The following is a 20348-nucleotide window of genomic DNA, read 5'->3' on the forward strand; positions in this document are numbered from 1 at the left end:
CTCTTGATGGCAGCTTGACGTTTCTGCTGCCAGTGCCTCTGGACACCAATCATGGTCACAGTCTACCAGGGTCAGCATCTCTCCTGGGGGCTGGCAAGACCGTGCTCTGTGGAGGGTTGTAGCTTGTGTCTGATGAAGGGCTGCCATGGGGAGATGGCTGGGGGCTGTGATGGGACCAAGGGCAAAGGCTGGGCCCCAGAGCTCACTCCTTGCAGAGAGGAGCTAGGGATTGCCAGGAAGTCCAGCAGGGATTTCACCATGAAGAGAAGAGAACCAAGGCTCTGGAGGCACCAGGTCTAGGGTGGACCATGGCTTAATTGTTTGCGGTGTGACCCTGAGCTGTGTCCTAACCTCTCTGTAAAGCTGTTCTACACATGAGCAGGTAAAGCTGTAGAGCTGTCGGCCCTGAGGATGGCAGCCCCTCTAAGGCCTGGGACACAGCAAAAGCAGAGGAGCTGAGGCTGTGCTATGGGATGGACACTGCTCTTTGTGGTGGTGACAATAATCATGAAATGGTCCTTGTACTCAGGCCAGGACCCTCAACCACCATTGGCACTGTCCAGCCTCTTGGTCCCTGAGCTCTCTGTACTGTCGGCTGAGCTTCACTGTGAAGCTGCAGAGCGCCGGCTTCAAGCCAGGAAACCAGAAAAGGGAAGCACCTGAATCAGTCTGCCCCAGGGAGGAACCTGCCAGGTGGTGCTACCAAGTGAACAAATAGCCAGTGTGGGTGGTATCCCTGGGACCCACCCTGCAAAGGAGGGCAGGAATTAGGTGACCAGAGCCTGAGAACATTAGTTCCTTTTCCCCCTTTGAGCTGTGATCAGACAGAGGGCCTGAGCTTTCGGGCCTATACAGGCTGTCAGGGGCTGGGGAGGAACCGAGTCCCCAGAGGTTGCTGCAAGGAAAATTCAAAAGTTGAGCCCGTAGACATGGCCGAGAGGAGGAGCTGGGCCCCGAAACACCTACCTGAAGACGTTCTGGGCCCAGAGAGGATGCCAGCAGGCAAATGCTGGGCCCAGGAGGGCCGTCGGGAGGCACCAGCTTGGCCCCGTGGGGCCACGGAGAGACTGGGGGCGGGGCCTGTGGATACAGGCTGCCACAGAGGCAGGAGCTGGGCCTGAGCAGAGGCCACGGTGATGCCACAAGCTGGGCCTGGAGGGTCCACAGAAAGGCGGAGGCTGGGCCCGGTATGGTCCTGGCGCAGGCAGAAGCTGGGCCTGGGGAGGCCAGGCCTGGAGAGGAAGCTTTGGGCCTGGACAGTCCGCCAGGAGGCAGGAGCTGGCCCGGGAGAGTCTGATAGGTGAGCTGGGCTGAGGAAGACCCCTGCGAGGGAGTGCCTGGGCCTAGACTCAAGGCAAGAGTGAGGCGAGAGCTGGGTCCGGAGAGGTTTGCCACAGGCATGAGCTGGGCCCCAGTGGGCCACTGTGAGGGAAGCACTAAGCTCCAATGAGCCACTGTAAGGAAAGCGCTGGGCTCCAATGAGCCACTGTGAGGAAAGCGCTGGGCTCCAATGAGCCACTGTGAGGAAAGCGCTGGGCTCCAATGAGCCACTGTGAGGAAAGCGCTGGGCTCCAATGAGCCACTGTGAGGAAAGCGCTGGGCTCCAATGAGCCACTGTGAGGAAAGCGCTGGGCTCCAATGAGCCACTGTGAGGAAAGTGCTGGGCTCCAGTGAGCCACTGTGAGGAAAGCGCTGGGCTCCAATGAGCCACTGTGAGGGGGACGCTGGGCCTGTGGATGCAGCCAGAATGCAGGCAGGCAGGCAGGCAGGCAGGCAGGCAGGCAGGCAGGCAGGATCTTGGTGTGGGGAAGCCATCAGCAAGCAGCAACTGGTGCTGGGGAGGCTGCGGAGAATCCAGAGCTGGGTCCGGAGGGGCCAATGTCAGATGGTAGCAGGGCCTGTCAAGGCCACTGGTAAGCAGAATGGAGGCAGAAACCCCACTTGAGAAAGCTTTGGGCCGAATTGAGCCTCAACTGGCCAGTGTGAGGGAGGCGCTGGGCCTGTGGATGCAGCCAGGATGCAGGTAGGCAAGACCTTGGCCTGCGGAAGCAGTCAGCAGGCAGCAGCTGGGGCTGGGGAGGCTGCGGGGACTCCAGAGCTCAGCCCTGAGGCCCAGTCCTGCTTTGTCCTCCCGCTGGCCTCGGGAGGCCCAAACATTGGGTCATGAAGTCTGCGTCTGCAGGTCCAGCTCCTGCCCTCCCGGCGGCACCCCCCAACGTGGGCGCAATACATCATCACGTGGTCCCCTCCGGGGCTAGGTCCTGCATCCCAGTGGCCCCATGGGGCCCAGGTCCTGTTCCCATCAGGCAGTCACTCCAGGAGGCCCAGCCTGTGCCTCCCTACTGGCAGCCTCACCAGGCCTGAACCTACTCCTGGCCACATCAACCGGCCCAAGTTTTGCACCACGCAGCCTCTTTTGGCTCGGCCTTTCGTCTGTCGACCCGAAGCTTCCTCAGGTGGGGCCTTCTAGGTGTCCCTTCTGTTGAGGCCACCGGGAGGCAGAAGGGATGCCCGAAAGGTGCCACCTGAGGAAGCTTTGGGCTGACAGATGAAAGGCCTCCAGGAGATGGCCAGGAGCCGAGCCAAAAGACGCTGCTGGGGACCAGGCACAGTGGCTCACGCCTATAATCCCAGCACTTTGGGAGGCCGAGACGGGTGGATCACGAGGTCAGGAGATCGAGACCATCCTGGTGAACATGGTGAAACCCCGTCTCAACTAAAAATACAAAAAATTAGCTGGGCATGGTGGTGTGTGCCTGTAATCCCAGCTGCTCAGGAGGCTGAGGCAGGAGAATTGCCTGAACCCAGGAGGTAGACATTGCGGTGAACCGAGATCATGCCATTGCACTCCAGACTGGGCAACAAGAGCAAAACTCCATCTCAAAAATAAAAATAAAAAAATTAGCTGAGCATGGTGGCACGTGCCTGTAATCCCAGCTACTCAGGAGGCTGAGGAAGAGTTGCCTGAACCCAAAAGGCGGAGGTTGTGGTGAGCCAAGATCACGCCATTCTACTCCAGCCTGGGTAACAAGAGCGAAAATAGGTCTCAAAAAAAAAAAAAATACAAAAAATTAGCTGGGCATGGTGGTGCATGCCTGTAATCCCAGCTACTGAGGAGGCTGAGGCAGGAGAATTGCCTGAACCCAGGAGGCAAACTTTGTGGTGAACCGAGATCATGCCATTGCACTCCAGCCTGGGCAACAAGAGCAAAACTCCATCTCAAAAAAAAAAAAAAAAAATTAGCTGGGCACGGTGGCGCGTGCCTGTAATCCCAGCTACTCAGGAGGCTGAGGAAGGAGAAATGCCTGAACCCAAAAGGCGGAGGTTGTGGTGAGCCGAGATCACACCATTCTACTCCAGCCTGGGTAATGAGAGCAAAAATAGGTCTCAAAAAAAAAAAAAAAACAAAAGAAAACAAAAAATTAGCTGGGCATGGTGGTGCATGCCTGTAATCCCGGCTACTCAGGAGGCTGAGGCAGGAGAACTGCCTGAACCTCCAAGAGGCAAAGGTTGAGGTGAGCCGAGATCAGGTCATTGCACTCACGCCTGGTTAAAGAAAAACTCCATCTCAAAAAAAAAAAAGAGGCTGCCGGGGGCAAAACTTGGGCCTGTAGACATGGCCAAGAGGAGGATCCAGGCCTGGAGAGGCCGCCAGTACGGAGGCAGAGGACGGGGCTCCAGGAGAGGCTGATGGGAGGCAGGAGCTAAGCCCAGGGAGCCTTTGGGAGGCATGAGCTGGCCCTAGAAGGGCCCATGTGACAATGTTTTGCACCCATGGGGAGGAGATGCCAGGAGAACTGGAGCTGGGCCTGGAGAGGCCGAATTGAGAACCCAATGCTTGGGCCCGCAGAAGCCAATAGGAGGAGTCCGGACCCGGGCCTGGAGAAGCCGACTCTGGGACATCTGAAACCTGTAGGAACCCTGGCTGGGCAGAAGCTGAGCCTGGAGAGGCCAGCGTGAGGCATGAGCTGGGTAGTCTTGGAGAGCCTGAGTCGCGGGCCTGAGCTTTCGGGCCTACAAAGGCCTCCGGGAGCTGGGGAGGAGCCGAGTCCACAAAGGTTGCTGTGAGGCGAGAATGGAAGGTTGGCCCTTAGAAGCCGCCGGAAGGAGGGGCTGGGCCCCAAGAGGCTGACCTGAAGACATTCTGGACAAGGAGAGGATGCCAGAAGGCCAACGCTGGGCACGGAAGGGCCGCCTGGGGCCACTGGGAGGCTACAAGCTGGGCCTGTGAAGACAGGCTGCCACAGAGGCAGGAGCTGGGCTGAGCAGAGGCCACGATGAGGCCACAAGCTGGGTCTGGAGGGTCCACTGAGAGGTGGAGGCTGGGCCTGGAGGGGCCTAGCACAGGCAAAAGCCAGGCCTGGAGAGGTGGGGCCCGGAGAGGAAGCTTCGGGCCTGGACAGGCCGCTGGGAGGCAGGAGCTGGCCAGAGAGTTTATGAGAGGCGAGCTGGGCCAAGAAAGGCTGGTGCGAGGGAGGACTTGGGTCCAGACTCAAGGCCAGCACCAGGCGAGAGCTGGCTCCAGAGACGTCCTGCAAAGGCATGAATTGAGCCTCAACTGGCCAGTGTGAGGGAGGCGCTGGGCCTGTGGATGCAGCCGGGAGGCAGGCAAGCAGGCAAGATCTTGGCCTGCGGAAGCAGTCAGCAGGCAGCAGCTGGGGCTGGGGAGGCTGGGGGGACTCCAGAGCTCAGCCCTGAGGCCCAGTCCTGCTTTGTCCTCCCGCTGGCCTCGGGAGGCCCAAGCATTGGGTCATGAAGTCCGCGTCTGCAGGTCCAGCTCCTGCCCTCCCGGCGGCACCCCCCAACGTGGGCACAATACATCATCACATGGTCCCCTCCGGGGCCAGCTCTGGCATCCCAGTGGCCCCTGGAACCCAGGTCCTGATTCCCATCAGGTGGCCTCTCCAGGAGCCCCAGCCTCTGCCTCCCTACTGGCAGCCACACCAGGCCTGGCACCTCCTCCTGGCCACGTCTACAGGCCCAAGTTTTGCCCCTGGCAGCCTCTTTTGGCTCGACTCCTGGCCAGCTCCCAGAGGCCTTTCGTCTGTCGGCCCAAAGCTTCCTCAGGTGGGGCCTTCTGGGCGTCCCTTCTGCCTCCCGGTGGCCTCAACAGAAGGGACACTGAGGAAGCTTTGGGCCGACAGACGAAAGGACTCTGGGTGCTGGCCAGGAGCCAAGCCAAAAGACGCTGCTGGGGACCAGGCACAGTAGCTCACGCCTGTAATCCCAACATGTTGGGAGGCCGAGGCAGGTGCATCACGAGGTCAGGAGATAGAGACCATCCTGGCCAACATGGTGAAACCCCGTCTCTACTAAAAATACAAAAAATTAGCTGGGCATGGTGGTGCGTGCCTGTCATCCCAGCTACTCAGCAGGCTGAGGCAGGAGAATTGCCTGAACCCAGGAGGGAGAGGTTGCAGTGAGCTGAGATCATGCCATTGCACTCCAGCCTGGGCAACAAGAGCAAAACTCCGTCTCAAAAACAAAAAAAACAATTAGTTGGCCATGGTGGTGCGTACCTGTAATCACAGTTACTCAGCAGGCTGAGGCAAAAGAACTGCCTGAACCCAGGAGGCAGAGGTTGCTGTGAGCCGAGATCGTGCCATTGCACTCCAGCCTGGGCAACAAGAGCAAAACTCCATCTCAAAAAAAATAATAATAAAATTAGCTGGGCACGGTGGCGTGTGCCTGTAATCCCAGCGACTCAGGAGGCCGAGGCAGGAGAATTGCCTGAACCCAGGAGGCAGAGGTTGCGGTGAGCCAAGATCGCACCATTCTACTCCAGCCTGGGTAACAAGAGTGAAACTGTCTCAAAAGAAAAAGAAAAAGAAATTAGCTGGGTATGGTGGCGTGTGCCTGTAACTCCAGCTACTCAGGAGGCTGAGGCAGGAGAATTGCCTAAACCCAAAAGGCGGAGGTTGAGGTGAGCTGAGATCACGTCATTGTACCCGCGCCTGGGAAACAAGAGCAAAACTCCATCTCTTAAAAAAAAAAAAAAAAAAAAAAAAAAAAAAGAGGCTGCCGGGGGCAAAACTTGGGCCCGTAGACGTGGCCAGGAGGAGGATCCAGGCCTGGAGAGGCCGCCAGTACAGAGGCAGATGCTGGGCCTTCAGGAGAGGCTGATGGGAGGCAGGAGCTAAGCCCAGGGGGCCTTTGGGAGGCATGAGCTGGCCCTAGAAGAACCCACGTGACGACGTTTGCACCCATGGGGAGGAGACACCAGGAGAACTGGAGCTGGGCCTGGAGAGGCCGAATTGAGAACCCAATGCTTGGGCCTGCAGAAGCCAATAGGAGGAGTCCGAAACCGGGCCTGGAGAAGCCGACTCTGGGACATCTAGGGCCTATAGGAACACTGGGTGGGCAGAAGCTGAGCCTGGAGAGGCCAGCGTGAGGCATGAGCTGGGTAGTCCTGGAGAGCCTGAGTCGAGAGCCTGAGCTTTTGGGCCTACAAAAGCCTCCAGGAGCTGGGGAGGAGCCAAGCCACAGAGGGTCCACTGAAAGGCAGAGGCTGGGCCCAGTATGGGCCTGGCGCAGGCAGGAGCTGGGCCTGGGGAAGCCGGGAGGCAGGAGCTGGCTCCAAAGAGTCCATGATAGGCAAGCTGGGCTGAGGAAGACCCCTGCGAGGGAGCGCCTGGGCCTAGACTCAAGGCAAGAGTGAGGCAAGAGCTGGGTCCAAAGAGGTTTGCCACAGGCATGAGCTGGGCCCCAATGGGCCACTGTGAGGGAGGCGCTGGGCCTGTGGACGCAGCCAGAATGCAGGCAGGCACGATCTTGGTCTGGGGAAGCCACCAGCAGGCAGCAGCTGGTGCTGGGGAGGCTGCGGAGAGTCCAGAGCTGGGCCCAGAGGGGCCAATGTCAGGTGGTAGCAGGGCCTGTCAAGGCCACCAGGAGGCAGAACGGAGGCCTGGAAAGCCCCACTTGAGAAAGCTTCAGGCCTACAAAAGAAAGGCCACTGGAAGCTGATCAGGAGCTGAGCGAAAAGCAGCTATCGGGAGGCAGGATGTGGTCCAGTAGACGAGGCCAGGAGGAGGATCCGGGCCTGGGGAGGCCGCCAGAAGGGAGACATAGGCTGGACTTCCCGGAGAGGCTGAGGGGAGGCAGAAGCTGGGCCCCACGGGGCCGTTGGGAGGCAGCAGCTGGCCCTGGAGACACCCATGTGAGGATGTTTGCCACCAATGGGAAGGAGACGCCAGGAGAGCAGGAGCTGGGCCTGGAGAGGCCAACTTCAGGACCCAATGCTTGTGCCTCCCGAGGCCAGGGGGAGGAGGCAGCAGCAGCCAGGCCTGCAGAAGCCGACTCGGGAACGTCTGGGGCCTAGAGATGCCCTCGGAGGGCAGGAGCCAAGCCTGGGGAGGCCACTCGTGAGGCATGAGCCAGCTGGGCCTGGAGAGCCTGAGTCAAGTCTGAGCTTTCGGGCCTACAAAGGCTGTCAGGAGCTGGACAGGAGTCGAGTCCACAGAGGTTGTTGTGAGGCAAATTTGGAAGTTGGGCCCATAGCCGCCGAGAGGTGGAGCTGGGCCCTGAGAGGCCTACCTGAAGACATCCTGGGCCCAGAGAGGAAGTCAGCAGGCCAATGCTGGCCCCAGGAGGACCACCGGGATGCACCAGCTTGACCCGATGGGGCCATGGGGAGGCTGGGGGCGGGGCCTGTGGATACAGGCTGTCACAGAGGCAGGAGCTGAGCCTGAGCAGAGGCCACGGTGATGCCACGAGCTGGGCCTGGAGGGTCCACTGAAAGGTGGAGTCTGGGCCCGGAGGGGCCTGATGCAGGCAGATGCCAGGCCTACGGGGGCCGGGCCTGGAGAGGAACCTTCGGGCCTGGACAGGCTGCCAAGAGTCAGGAGCTGGCCTGGGAGAGACGATGATAGGTGAGCTGGGCTGAGGAAGGCCGCTGCGAGGGAGGACCTGGGCCTAGACCGAGGCCAGCGTGAGGTGAGAGCTGGGTCCGGAGAGGTTTGCCACAGGCACAGGCTGGGCCCCAATGGCCACTGTGAGGGAGGTAGTGGGCCTGTGGAGGCAGGATGCAGGCAGGAAGGCAGTCAGGATCTTGGCCTGGGGAAGCCGTTGGCAGGTAGCAGCTCGTTCTGAGGAGGCTACAGGGATGCCAGATCTGGCCCCGGAGAGGATATTGTCAGGTGGTAGTTCGGCCTGTCCAGGCCACCGGGAGCTGGTCAGGAGCCGAGTCAAAAGAGGCTGTCGGGAGGCAGGACATGGGCCTGTAGACATGGCCAGGAGTAAGAGCCAAGCCTGAGGATGCCGCCAGGAGTGATCAGAGGCTGGGTCTCCTGGGGAGGCCAACAGGGTCCAAGGGGGCCATTGGGAGGCAGGAGCTGGCCCAGAAGGGGCCCACATGAGGAAGTTTTGAGCCTGGAGAGAACACCTAGTGGGTAGGAGCTTGGCCTAATGAAGTCAGTGTTAGGCAGCAGCTGGGCCTCTCAAGGCTGCTGGGAGGCCGGCAAGAGCTTTGCCAGGGAAACGTTCATGAGGTAAGAGTTGGTCCTGGAGAGTCTATTGTCATCCAGTAGCTATGCCTGTTTAAGCCATTGTTCCTCAGAAGTTTCTGCTGGGGAACTTGAGTTGAGAAAGTTTTTGGCCTACAAAGGCCACCAAGAGCTGTGTAGGAGCTGATCCAAAGGAGGGTGTCAGGCAGGAGTTGGTCCTGGAGATGCAACTGGGAGGAAGAGCTAGACATCAAAAGGAAGTTCTGGGCCTGGAGACACTGCCAAAAAGTAAAAGCTTGATCAGAATGGCCGTTGTGATGCATGACCTTCACCTAGACAGGCCATTGGGAGGCATTAGCTGGGCCTGCAGATGCTGCTGAAAGGCAGGAGCTTGGCCTGGGGGCACTGTGGTGAGGCACACGCTTGGCCTGGGGTGTCTGCTGTGAGGCAGAGTTTAAGCCTATTGGGGCCGACTGGAGGCAGGAGTTGGACCTGGAATGGCAGATTTGAGAAATCTGTCAGTCCAGAGAGGCCACAGAGATGCAGAAACTGGGCCTCAAGAGGCCGCCAAAAGGCATGAGCTGTACCTAAAGAGTCCAGTGTGAGACAGAAGCTGTGCCTGAAGAGGGTGACTAGAAGTTTTGGCCTGGACAGCCTGTCAGGGGACAGATGCTGGGTCTGGAGAGGCCACTGTGAGCTGGTCCTAATGAGGTTAGAGTGAGGCAACACTTGGGCTTGTCAAGGCTACCAGGAGGCAAGTAGAAACCTGTTCAAGGAATACCTGTGAGGCAAAAGCTAGGCCTGCAGAGGCCACTGGGAGGAAAGAGCTGGGCCTGTCCAGGTCATCGGAAGGCTCAAGGTGGGCCTGAAGAGCTTGACTTGAGGCAGTTGGATCACGAGGTCAGGAGATCAAGACCATCCTGGTCAACATGGTGATACCCCGTCTCTACTAAAAATACAAAAAAGAACTGATGTCAGAGAAGTAAGAACATTACAGTGTGTGTTGAAGTACCTGTAAAACATTGTTTCTTTGCCTTTGTAAACAATGTGTCTACTAAAAGTTCTTGCTGTCAAAAGAATATGTGGGAATAAATCATTAGAATGTATTCTTCTGTTTTTTACTTTTATCTTCCTGCCACAGGCTTACTTTAGAAATTTTTGTTTTTTTAGAAAATTGAACAAGTGCTCGTTGTGGTGGATCATGCCTCTAGGATGGGAGGCAGGGGTGGAAAAGTCACTAGAGGCCAGGAGTTTGACACCAGCCTGACCAACAAAGTGACATCCAATGTGTATGAAAACATTTAAAAATTAACCAGGTGTCATCATGTATAGCTACAGTCCAGCTACTCAGGAGGCTGAGGCAGGTGGATCCTTAGCTCAGGAGTGCAAGCCTGCAGTGACCTGTGATTGCACCACTGCACTCCAGCCTGGTGACAGAGTGAGACCCCATATCCTAAAACAAAACAAAACAAAACAAATAGATCACGTAGCAAGTTGTATGTGGCTTACTCTGAACATTTCTAAACTAGAAGTTCTCAGAGTAATGCTTCTAAATCTTTTGGGGTCTAGCATCCCGTTACATTTTTTAACTTTATGTAAGATTTCTAAGACTTTTTCTTTACATAAATAATTACATTAAAGTTAAAAAATAAAACAAACTTTTAAAAATATTTTTATTCATTACATATTAATAATAAAAACATTACATGTTATTATAACTAATATGAAACAAACATTTTAAAATATTTTATTGATTACCTATTAATAATAAAACTGGTTGGGCGAGATGGCTCATGCCTATAATCCCAGCACTTTGGGAGGCCGAGGTGGGTGGATCACCTGAGGTCAAGAGTTTGAGACCAGCCCTCCAACATGCTGAAACCCTGTCTCTACTAAAAAATACAAAATTAGCCAGGTGTGGTGGCAGGCACCTGTAATCCCAGCTACTTGAGAGACTGAGGCAGGAGAACTGCTTATACCCAGGAGGCAGAGTTTGCAGTGAGTCAAGATCATGCCATTGCACTCTAGCCTAGGTAACAAGAGCAAAACTCCACCTTAAACAATAATAAAAAAATTATTAAGTAGTAATATAAGTAATCCTTTTGTTTCTTTGAGACAGAGTCTCGCTCTTTCCCCAAGGCTGGAATGAAGCATGTAATCTCGGTTCACTGCAATCTCTGCCCCACCTCCCGGTTCAAAGGATTCTCCTGTCTCAGCCTCTGAAGTAGCTTGGATTACAGGCACCTGCCACCATGCCTGGCTAATCTTTGTTTTTTTGTCTTGTTTTTCGTTTTTTTTGTTTTGTTTTGTTTTGTTTTTTTGACGGAGTTTTGCTCTTGTTACCCAGGCTGGAGTGCAATGGCGCGTTCTCGGCTCACCGCAACCTCGCCTCCTGGGTTCAGGCAATTCTCCTGCCTCAGCCTCCTGAGCAGCTGGGATTACAGGCATGCGCCACCTTACCCAGCTAATATTTTGTATTTTTAGTAGAGACAGGGTTTCACCTTGTTGACCAGGATGGTCTCGATCTCTTGACCTTGTGATCCATCTGCCTCAGCCTCCCAAGGTAATCTTTGTTTTTTAATAGAGATAAGGTTTTGCCATGTTGGCAAAGCTGGTCTTGAACTCCTGACCTCACATAATCCACCCACCTCATTCTCCCAAAGTGTTGGGAATGCAGGCATAAGTCACTGCACCCGGCCCGATTAACGTATTTTTTAAAACACTGATTAGTCAGGCAACAACACTGGGCAGGGGTCTCCTCATTCCCAGTGATAACAACCCCACGGCATGGCTCCAGGGTTGCAAGGGCTGCAGAGCCAAAAGGCTCTGACTTGAGATTTCATTACTTTATTTGTGCTGAGACAAGGTCCTGCTTTGCCACCCAGGCTGGAGTGCAGCTGTGCACTTATAGCTCACTGCAGCCTCAATGTCCTGGGCTCAAGCCATCTTCCTGCCTCAGCTCCCCAGTGCTGGTACTACAGTTGAGTGCCACCACACCGGGCTAATTTTTTATTTTTTTTGTAGAGTGCGGAGTCTTGCTATGTTGCCCAAGCTGGCCTCAAACTCCTGACCTCAAGAGATCTGCCCACCTCAGCCTCCTGAGTAGCTGAGACTACAAGTACACATCACCATGCCTAGCTACATTTATTTTATTAAATTTTGAAAAATATTTTTGTAGAGAGGAGGTCTTGCTATGTTGCCCAGGCTGGTCTTGAACTTCTGCCCTTAAAAGATACTCCCATCTCTGCTTCCCAAACATCTGGGACTACAGACATGAGCCACTGCACTGCGCCTGAAGAGATTTCTTTAATCTAGCATCCCATATTTGGTAACACTGGGAAAGGCAGTAGAGTTTTTAAAAATTACTTAATAATTCAGTAAGAATCAAACTCAACCTCGACCCCTGCCTTCTCTCACACCCCACATCCAGACTGTCAGGAAATCCCGTTCACTGTCTTCACCATGTACTGAAGATCCCCACCTAGCAACTCCCTGGACTCCTCCCCTACTTCTCTCCTCTGACTACCTCTCACCACCACCATGACCCTGGTCAGGACCACTATCATCTTCCACCTGGATGTTACCACAGTCTGACCCCCATGCTTCCACCCAAATCTTCCCACAGTCTTTCTCAACTCAGCAGCCAGGGAATGCTTTTACATCAGGAGACAGATCATGTCGCCTCTCTGCTCAGAACCCTCCCACAGTTCCCATCTCATAGTAAAAGCCAAAGTCCCAGCAATAACCTCCCAGGGCTTACATGATCTATACTGATCCCCACCCAGCAACTCCATGGCTTCCTCCCCTAATTCTCTCCCCATCTCCTGCTCCACTGGCCTCCTTCCAGAGCCTCAGACACTTTATTCTGCTGTTTCTGCCCACAATGCTCCTCCAGCACCTCGGCCAGCTCCTTCCCCTCCAAGTCTTTGCTCAATTTTCACTTAGGATGCCACCCCTGACCTTTCTATTTAACATTGCCATCTGTCCCTACTCCCACCGTGTTCATTTAAAAAAAAAAAAACAAAACAAAAAAACAAAAAAACAAAAAAACAAGATTTCACTCTATCACCAAGGCTGGAGCAGAGTGGTGCAATCAGAGCTCACTGCAACCTTGAATTCCTAGGCTCAACTGATCCTCCCACCTCAAGACTCCCTAGTAGCTGAAACGACAGGTGCATGCCATCATGTCTGGCTAATTTGTTTTATTTTGAAATGGAGTTTCAATCTTCTTGCCCAAGCTGGAGTGCAATGGTGCAATCCCAGCTCACTGCAACCTCCACCTCCCAGGTTCAAGTGATTCTTAAGCCTCAGCCTCCCAAGTAGCTGGGATCACAAATGTGTGCCACCATGCCCGGCTAATTTTTGTATTTTTAGTAGAGATGGGGGTTTGCCATGTTGACCAGGCTGGTCTCGAAATCCTGCCCTCAGGTGATCCTTGGCCTCCCAAAGTGTTAGGATTACATGAGTGAGCCACTACACCCGGTCAATTTAATTTTTTGTAGAGACAGGGTCTCACTATGTTGCCCAGGCTGATCTTGGACTCCTGGCCTCAAGTGATCCTCCTGCCGGGATTCCTAAAGTGCTAAGATTACCAACATCACCCACGATGCTTGGCATCAGGTTTATTTCCTCCTGCTGCTGCCACAAACTACCCTACATTAGTCCCTTAAAACACCACAAATCTACCTACTTACACTTCTGGGAATCAGAAGCCCAAATTAGGTCTATTAAGGCTAAAGTTAAGGTGTCAGCAGGGCTGCATTCCTTCTGGAGGCTCTAAAATGTTCCCTTGGCTTTTCCACCTTCTAGAAGCCACCCCCATTCCTTGGATCGTGGCCCTTAACTCCATCTTCAAAGCCAGAAGTGAAACATCTGCAAATCTCCCTCCCTAACTCTGCTTCCACCAACACATCTCCTGCTCCAATTCTCACTCTTATAACCTCTTTCTTTTATAAGGATCTTTGTGACTGCTGGGCATGGTGGATCCCACCCATAACCCCAACACTTTGGGAAGTCAAGGCAGGAGGAACATTTAAGGCCTGGAGTTTGAAACTAGCCTGGACAACATAGTGAGATCCCACCTCTACAAAGGCATAAAAATCAGTATTACCCAGACATGGTGGTGTGCACCTGCAGTCCCAGCTACTTGAGAGGCTGAGGTGAAATAACGGCTTTAGCCCAGGAGTTTGAGATCAGCCTGGGCAACATAACTAAATCTCGTCTCTACAAAAATAAGCTTGGCATGGGTGGCATGCATGTGTAGTCCCAGCTACTCTGAAGTCTGAGTGGGAAGATCACTTGAGCTCAGGAGGTCAAAGCTATCATGAGCTATGATCATATTACTGTGCTCCAGCCTGGATGACACAGGGAGAGTCTGCCTCAAAAAAAAAAGAAAATATATATTTGCTCTCTGTCCCTGGTTCCTGGCACAGAGCTTTGAATGCTTATAAACACCTCAGTAGTAGAGGTGATAGGAGCATCTTTAGTTTTAATATTTGGTCTTGGTCCCAGCTTTCTAACACAAGAGACTCTAAGAACTTTGGGATCTCCAGCATGCTAAGAATGCATTTGGGGATGTGGTTGAGATGACTGGGTGGCTGCACGCTCCTGGATTTCTTCAGGAGGAGGGCTGATTGCCAGAGAAAGCAATCACATGATTAGAGGCTTAGAACTTTTAGCCTCACCTGCTGAACTCCAGGAGGTGAGAGTGGCTGAAGATTGACTTAATTACCAAAGGCCAAAGATTTTATCAATCAGGCTTGCATAACAGAGCCTCTGTAAACACCCTGAACAACAGGGTTTGCAGAGCTTCTGGTTGCTGAATACAGGAGGTGCTGGCAGGGTGGCATGTTGAACAGAGGGCATGGAAGCTCTGTGCACCTCCCACTTACCTTCCCCTGGGCATCCATCTTTCTTTCATTTCTTTCTTCCTTTCCTTCCTTTCTTTCTCCTCTTTCTTTCTTGTTTTTAAAGACAGGGTCTGGCTCTTTTGTTCAGGCTAGAGTGCAGTGGCACAATTTCAGCTCACCACAACCTAAGTTTCCCCAGTCCCCAGCTCAATGCATCCTCACCTCAGCTTTCCTAGTAGCTGGAACAACAGGTGCACACCACCACACCTAGTTAGTTATTTTCATTTATTTTTTGAGAAAAAATCTTGCTCAGCAGCTTCGGCTAAAGTGCAGTAGCGTGATCTCAGCTCACTGCAACCTCTGCATAATGGGTTCAAGTGATTCTCCTGCCTCAGCCTCCTGAGTAGCTGGGATTACAGGTGCATATCAACATGCCCAGCTAATTTTTGTATTTTTTATAGAGAGAGAATTTCACCATGTTTCCCAGGCTGAACTCTAACTCCTGCGTTCAAGCGATCCTCCCAACTCAACCTCCCGAAGTGCTGGGATCACAGGCATGAGCCACTGCATCCAGCATGCACATCTCTTTCACTGGCTGTTTCTGAGACATATCCTTTACAGTGAACCAAAAATAGGATATGAACTCACCAGATGTGGTGGCTCACATCTGTAATCCCAGCACTTTAAGTGACTGAGGTGCGAAGATCACTTGGGCCCAGGAATTTGTGGCCAGCCTGGGCAACAAAACAAGATCCCATTGCTAAAAAAAATAAATAAATAAATTAGCCAGATGTGGTGCAGGCTGCAGTCTCAGCTACTAGGAAGGGGGAGGACCCCTTGGGCCCAGGCAGTTGAGGCTGCAGTGAGCTATGACTGCAACACCGCACACCAGCCTGGGCAACACAATGAGACCCTGTCTCTCAGAAAAAAAGAAAATAAACTGTTCTTCTGAGTTCTGTAAGCTGTTCCAGCAAATGATTAAATCAAAGAAGGGGGTCATGAGAACCCCTGATTTGTAATAGGTTGGTCAGAAGTACAGGTGAAAACCTAATACTTGCCATTGGCATCTGAAGTGAGGGTTAGTCTCATGGGACTAAACGCCTAACCTGCAGGGTCTGCGCCAGCTCCAGGTAGTGTCAGAATAACACTGTGGGATACCCAGTTAATATCCAGAACACTGGAGAATTTGGTGTATAAGCTCCACACACACAGTCAGTCAAAGTGTGTGATGAGAGAAACATGGGCTTTTCTTTCACCTACCTGCCTAACTGCATAGGAGAAGCAATACATGGTACTCACGAAAAGAGCAAGCATTAAAGTCAAACCAGTCCCTACATCTGACTCAGCTTAATATCGACGTGAGCTTGGGCAAATCACTCATTATCCCTAAGTCTTTATCACCTCATTCAGGAAATGGGGATAACTGGTACCTGCCTGTGATTTTGTGAGAATTCATGAAATATTATGCTTGATGTTACTGTGATCATCACACCTATTCCAAACTATCTGACAGAAACAGTGATGGATGATAACATCACCAGATTAGAAACTGTAGTGAGGTCTCTCAGGCAAAATTCCATACAAGCAAATTACTGTCTCTCCAAAGCATTCCTGCCAAACTTAATTCCCCATTCCCTGAACCAAATGTGCCATCTTAATTGTCCAGGTCTTTAAAGTGCTGGTTGCCCTGACCATTCCCCATCCCTCCACATCCCCCTCCGCTCCCTACTCTCACACAACTCTTCCTCATCTTTCAAAAGCCAGTTTCACTGTCACCTTATCTGGAAGCTTCTCCCACTCTCCAGAAGAGCTTCCCATTGCACTTGACGCATGCGCTATTGCTTGATCATTTTTGAGTTATTGTCCAAGTCTTTTTGTACCTGAATAACATGATGCCCAGTCTCCTCCTGAACTCTGATGTCTTTCATAGTAGATCCAGCTGGAAGTGACAAAAAGACATTCTTTAAAAATAAAAGAAGGAATCAGGCAATCCCATAAAAGTTTTAAAAGATATGTGAAAAGCAAACAAAATTCAAGAGCTTCTAGGAAAAACATAAGAGGGAAGGTGTTACTGGGAAATATGCTAAAGGGTTAATTTTTATTGTATTTTACTTTTTTGAGAAAGAATCTTGCTCTATCCCCTAGGCTGAACCGCAGTGGTACAATCACAGCTCATTGCAGCCTCAACCTCCAGAACTTCAGCAATCTTCCAACCTAATTTTTACTTTATTTAAGAAACACATTCTTACTGTTACCAAAGCTGGAGTGCAGTGGTGTGATCACAGCTTACTGCAGCCTCGACCTCCTAGGCTCAAGTGATCCTCCAGTCTCAGACTCCCCAGTAGCTGGGATTACAGGTGTGGACCGCCATGTCCAGCTCACATTATCTTTAATTTTTATTAGGAACAATGTGCCGCTATGTCGACGAGGCTGGTGGTGATCCTTTTCCCTCAAGCAGTTCTCCCACCTCAGCCTTCCAAAGTGCTGGGATTACAGGTGTGAGCTGCCACACCTGCTGAGGAGGTTAATTTTTAATGACATAAAGAGCTCAAAGCAAATATTAGAAGGAGCCTAAATGGCTATAGAGGCTGACTGGTCAACTGTGATATATCCATATAATAAAACATTAGCCAACCATGAAAAGGATTCAGATACATCAATAGAAATTGACACAGATGTCCACGAAATATGAAAATGAGAAGTGATATTCAAGCAGCCCATATGTATTTGAAGAATTTGGCCAATTATTTCCTGAGATAAGATTATGGGTCTAAAGAGTAAACGAAATTTTTCACTTCTTCATTTAAAAGTATTTACTATTTTTATGATTTAATAAAAGGTTAAATATATAGATCATCTAATTAGTAAAAGGCATGTTAACTCTACAAATAAACAGAAAAGACATGGACAGCCCAACCTTGGTGGCTGATGCTTATAATAGCAGCACTTTGGAAGGGGGCAGTCGGAGAATTGCTTGAGGCCAGGAATTCCAGACCAGACTGGGAAACATAGCAAGACCTCGCCTCTATTAAAAAATCAAAAAAATTAGCCAGACATGGTGGCATGTGCCTATAGTCCCAGTTACTGAGGTGGAAGGATCGCCTGAGCCCAGGAGGTCAAGGCTGCAGTGAGTCGAGACTGCACCACCATACTCAAGCCTGGGCTACAGAGTGAGACTTGGTCTCCCAAAAAAGGAGGGGGAGCAAAAAAGAAAGCTAGCTGGGCACAGTAGCTCACACCTCTAATCCCAGCATTTTGGGAGGCTGAGTCAGTTGGATCACGAGGTACGGAGTTCGAGACCAGCCTGACAAACATGGAAAAACCCTGTCTCTATTGAAAATACTTAGCCAGGTATGGTGGCACATGCCTGTAATTCCAGCTATTCTGCAGACTGAGGCAAGAGAATGGCTTGAATCCAAGAAAAGGAGGTTGCAGTCAGCAGAGGTTGTGCCGTTGCACTCCAGCCTAGGCAACAAGAGTGAAACTTCATCTGAAAAAGAAAGAAAGAAAGAAAAAAAAAAGAAAGCTAATAAGCTAATATAAGAAAATATATATTAAAATGTAACAAAAAGTATTAACGAGGTCTTTTATTTACTAAAAATAAGTAAACAATAAATAACTTGTTATTGTACCCTGTGCCAGCAAAGGTGCAGTGAAATGGGCATTTTCTTTTACTATTAGTGATGTTTAAATTGTATACAAGCCATCCACCAGGGTAAAGCTTGGAAATTTTTAAAATAGAATACAGTGACTCACTGTACTGCCTCCTCCAACTCTTGGCCTCAAACGATCCTCCTACCTCAGCCTCCCAAAGTGCTGGAATTATAGGCCGACAGCCACCATGCCTGAAAGCTCGGCAGTTTACATCAAGTATAATAAGAATGCTAATGTCCTGTGACTCACAGTAATCTCATTTCTGGAAATATCATCTTCGGATACAATTCAACCTCAACAAAGGTCATATGCACAAACAGTGAAAATCTAGGAGTAATATTTTTCTGTTTTAAAAACATATGGAACACTTCACAAATCTGCACGTCATTCTTGCACAGAGGCCATGCCAATCTCTCTATTGTTCCAACTTTAGGATATGTGCTACTGAAGCAAGCATGAGTAATTTAAGATAGAGCGGTTAGGCAAATAAGGAAGAATTATGAAAAATTTAAAAATCTATGGTATTTACAGGCACCTAGTTACGGCTCAGTAAATATCAGCTGCTACTTCTATTATTTTTATGGTAATTCCACTCAATTAAAAATTGTCATTAAAAATTTACCACTGTCATGGAACATCATGTATTTAACAGCATAATTGTGAAAACAGATAGAGGCTGTGTGCGGTGGCTCACACTTGTAATCCCAGCACTTTGGGAGGCCAAGGCAGGTGGATCACCTGAGGTCAGGGGTTCAAGACTAGCCTGACCAACATGGAGAAACCCCATCTCTACTACAAAATACAAAATTAGTCAGGTGCGATGGTGTCTGTAATCCTAGCTACTCAGGAAGCTGAGGCAGGAGAATCACTTGAACCTGGGAGGTGGAGGTTGTGGTGACCTGAGAGTGCACCATTGCTCTCCAGCCCGGGAGAAAAAGAGCAAAGCTCCATCTCAAAGAGAAAAAAAAAGTCCCAGCGCAGTGACTCACAGCTGTAATTCCAGCACTTTGGGAGGTTGAGGCCAGGTAGATCACCTGAAGTCAGGAGTTCAAGACCATTATGTTCTGGCCAACATAATAAAACCCTGTCTCTACAAAAATACAAAAATTAGCTCAGCATAATAGCAGGTACCTGTAATCTTAGCCTACTCTTAACCCTGGGATGTGGAGGTTGCAGTGAGCTGAGATTGTGCCATTGCACTCCAGCCTAGGCAACAGAGCAAGACTGTCTCAAAAACAAAACAAAACAAAACAAAACAGATACAATTTGTCCCTTGGTATATGGGGAGATTGGTTCCAGCTGCCCAATATCCACGTATACCAAAATCCATGCAAGCATCTGTAGTCCCAGCTACTTGTGAGGCTGAGTAAGGATTGCTTTAGCCCAGGAGGTTGAGGCTGCAGTGAGCCATAATTGCACCACTGCACTCCAGTCTCGACAACAGAGTGAGAAAGAAGGTTGACTTTTAAATATAATTTTTCAGTTCACTTGAGATTTTGATCAGAACTGTGGCATATGAAAATTCTTCACAGAATAATTATCTAATCAAATTAATGCTAGAATTGGGAACAGAAAATGTTTTGTTGACTCTTTATTCCTTCACTTGCTGTTACATAAACTATTGCCAGTGGGCACTTACCAACCAGAAGTGTTATCTCAGAGCTACTCACAATGAAAGGTGATGTCTACGGCCCAGGTGTGTTCAGGTCTCCATGCTTTGGCTACGGGTGAGTGGGACTTATGTGTCCATCCATTTTCTATATTCCAGCTCTGGAAAACTTGAGTTTATCCATCTTGATAAGATGCACTTTAAATTTAACTTGTCAAGAACCACAAATGGAAGAAAGGTTATGAAACCACGGGATAGTACTCGTTCTCAAGGGACTCTTCAGCTTAGGTGCTTCTGTAAAAAAGCAACGACATTGTCAAAAACTCATCACAGGTCAGGTGAGGTGCCTCATATCTATAATCCCAGCCTACTGGGAGACTAATACAGGAGGATCCCGTGAGGCCAAGAGTTTAAGACCAGCCTTGGCAACACAGTGAAACCTCATCTCTACAAAAAAAAAAAAAAAAATTAAAAAATGAGCTGGGCATGGCAGCACATTCCTATAGTCCTAGCTACCCTTGGAGCTACCTTAAGTGGGAGAAGAGTTGAACCCAGGAAGTAGAAGCTGCTGTGTGCAATAATCTCACCACTACACTCCAGCCTGGGTGACAGAGTGAGACCGTGTCTACACACACACACACACACCCCTCAGTCTGTCCAGCCTTTCCAGTAATGAAAAGGGTCTTCCGGTTACAGAAGAGGTGTGCTCTTTTGTAGGACAGGAAGGGATCAGCAAGCGTGTTCACAGCCTTTCCTCATCCTCTGCTTAGTTTCCCAAGAACCTTCGGGGGAGTC

The 20348-nt window shown here is 50.9% G+C and overlaps 1 protein-coding gene and 1 pseudogene across 19 annotated transcripts in view; both read right to left on the minus strand.

The window, feature by feature from the left end:
• LOC118144225 (uncharacterized) overlaps positions 1-20348 on the minus strand; it is a 97365-nt gene that overhangs the window by 45546 nt on the left and 31471 nt on the right. For 18 of the 19 annotated variants that reach the window (XR_013521776.1, XR_013521775.1, XR_013521777.1 and 15 more), the window contains 5 exons: positions 19615-19847; positions 17658-17780; positions 16171-16229; positions 9223-9390; positions 967-8719 (listed from right to left, as the gene is read on the minus strand). Coding sequence is in view for 15 of the 19 variants with exons in the window: in XM_078336145.1 (XP_078192271.1) it covers positions 967-1815 (849 nt within the window). In the remaining 4 variants the exon portion in view is untranslated. The remainder of the gene's footprint in view (positions 1-966; positions 8720-9222; positions 9391-16170; positions 16230-17657; positions 17781-19614; positions 19848-20348) is intronic. The other variant, XM_078336150.1, reaches the window with a different exon arrangement.
• Positions 18298-18397, minus strand: LOC144577898 (U6 spliceosomal RNA; annotated as a pseudogene).

This window comes from Callithrix jacchus, chromosome 9 (assembly GCF_049354715.1).
Source record: "Callithrix jacchus isolate 240 chromosome 9, calJac240_pri, whole genome shotgun sequence".
Lineage (NCBI taxonomy): Eukaryota > Metazoa > Chordata > Mammalia > Primates > Cebidae > Callithrix > Callithrix jacchus.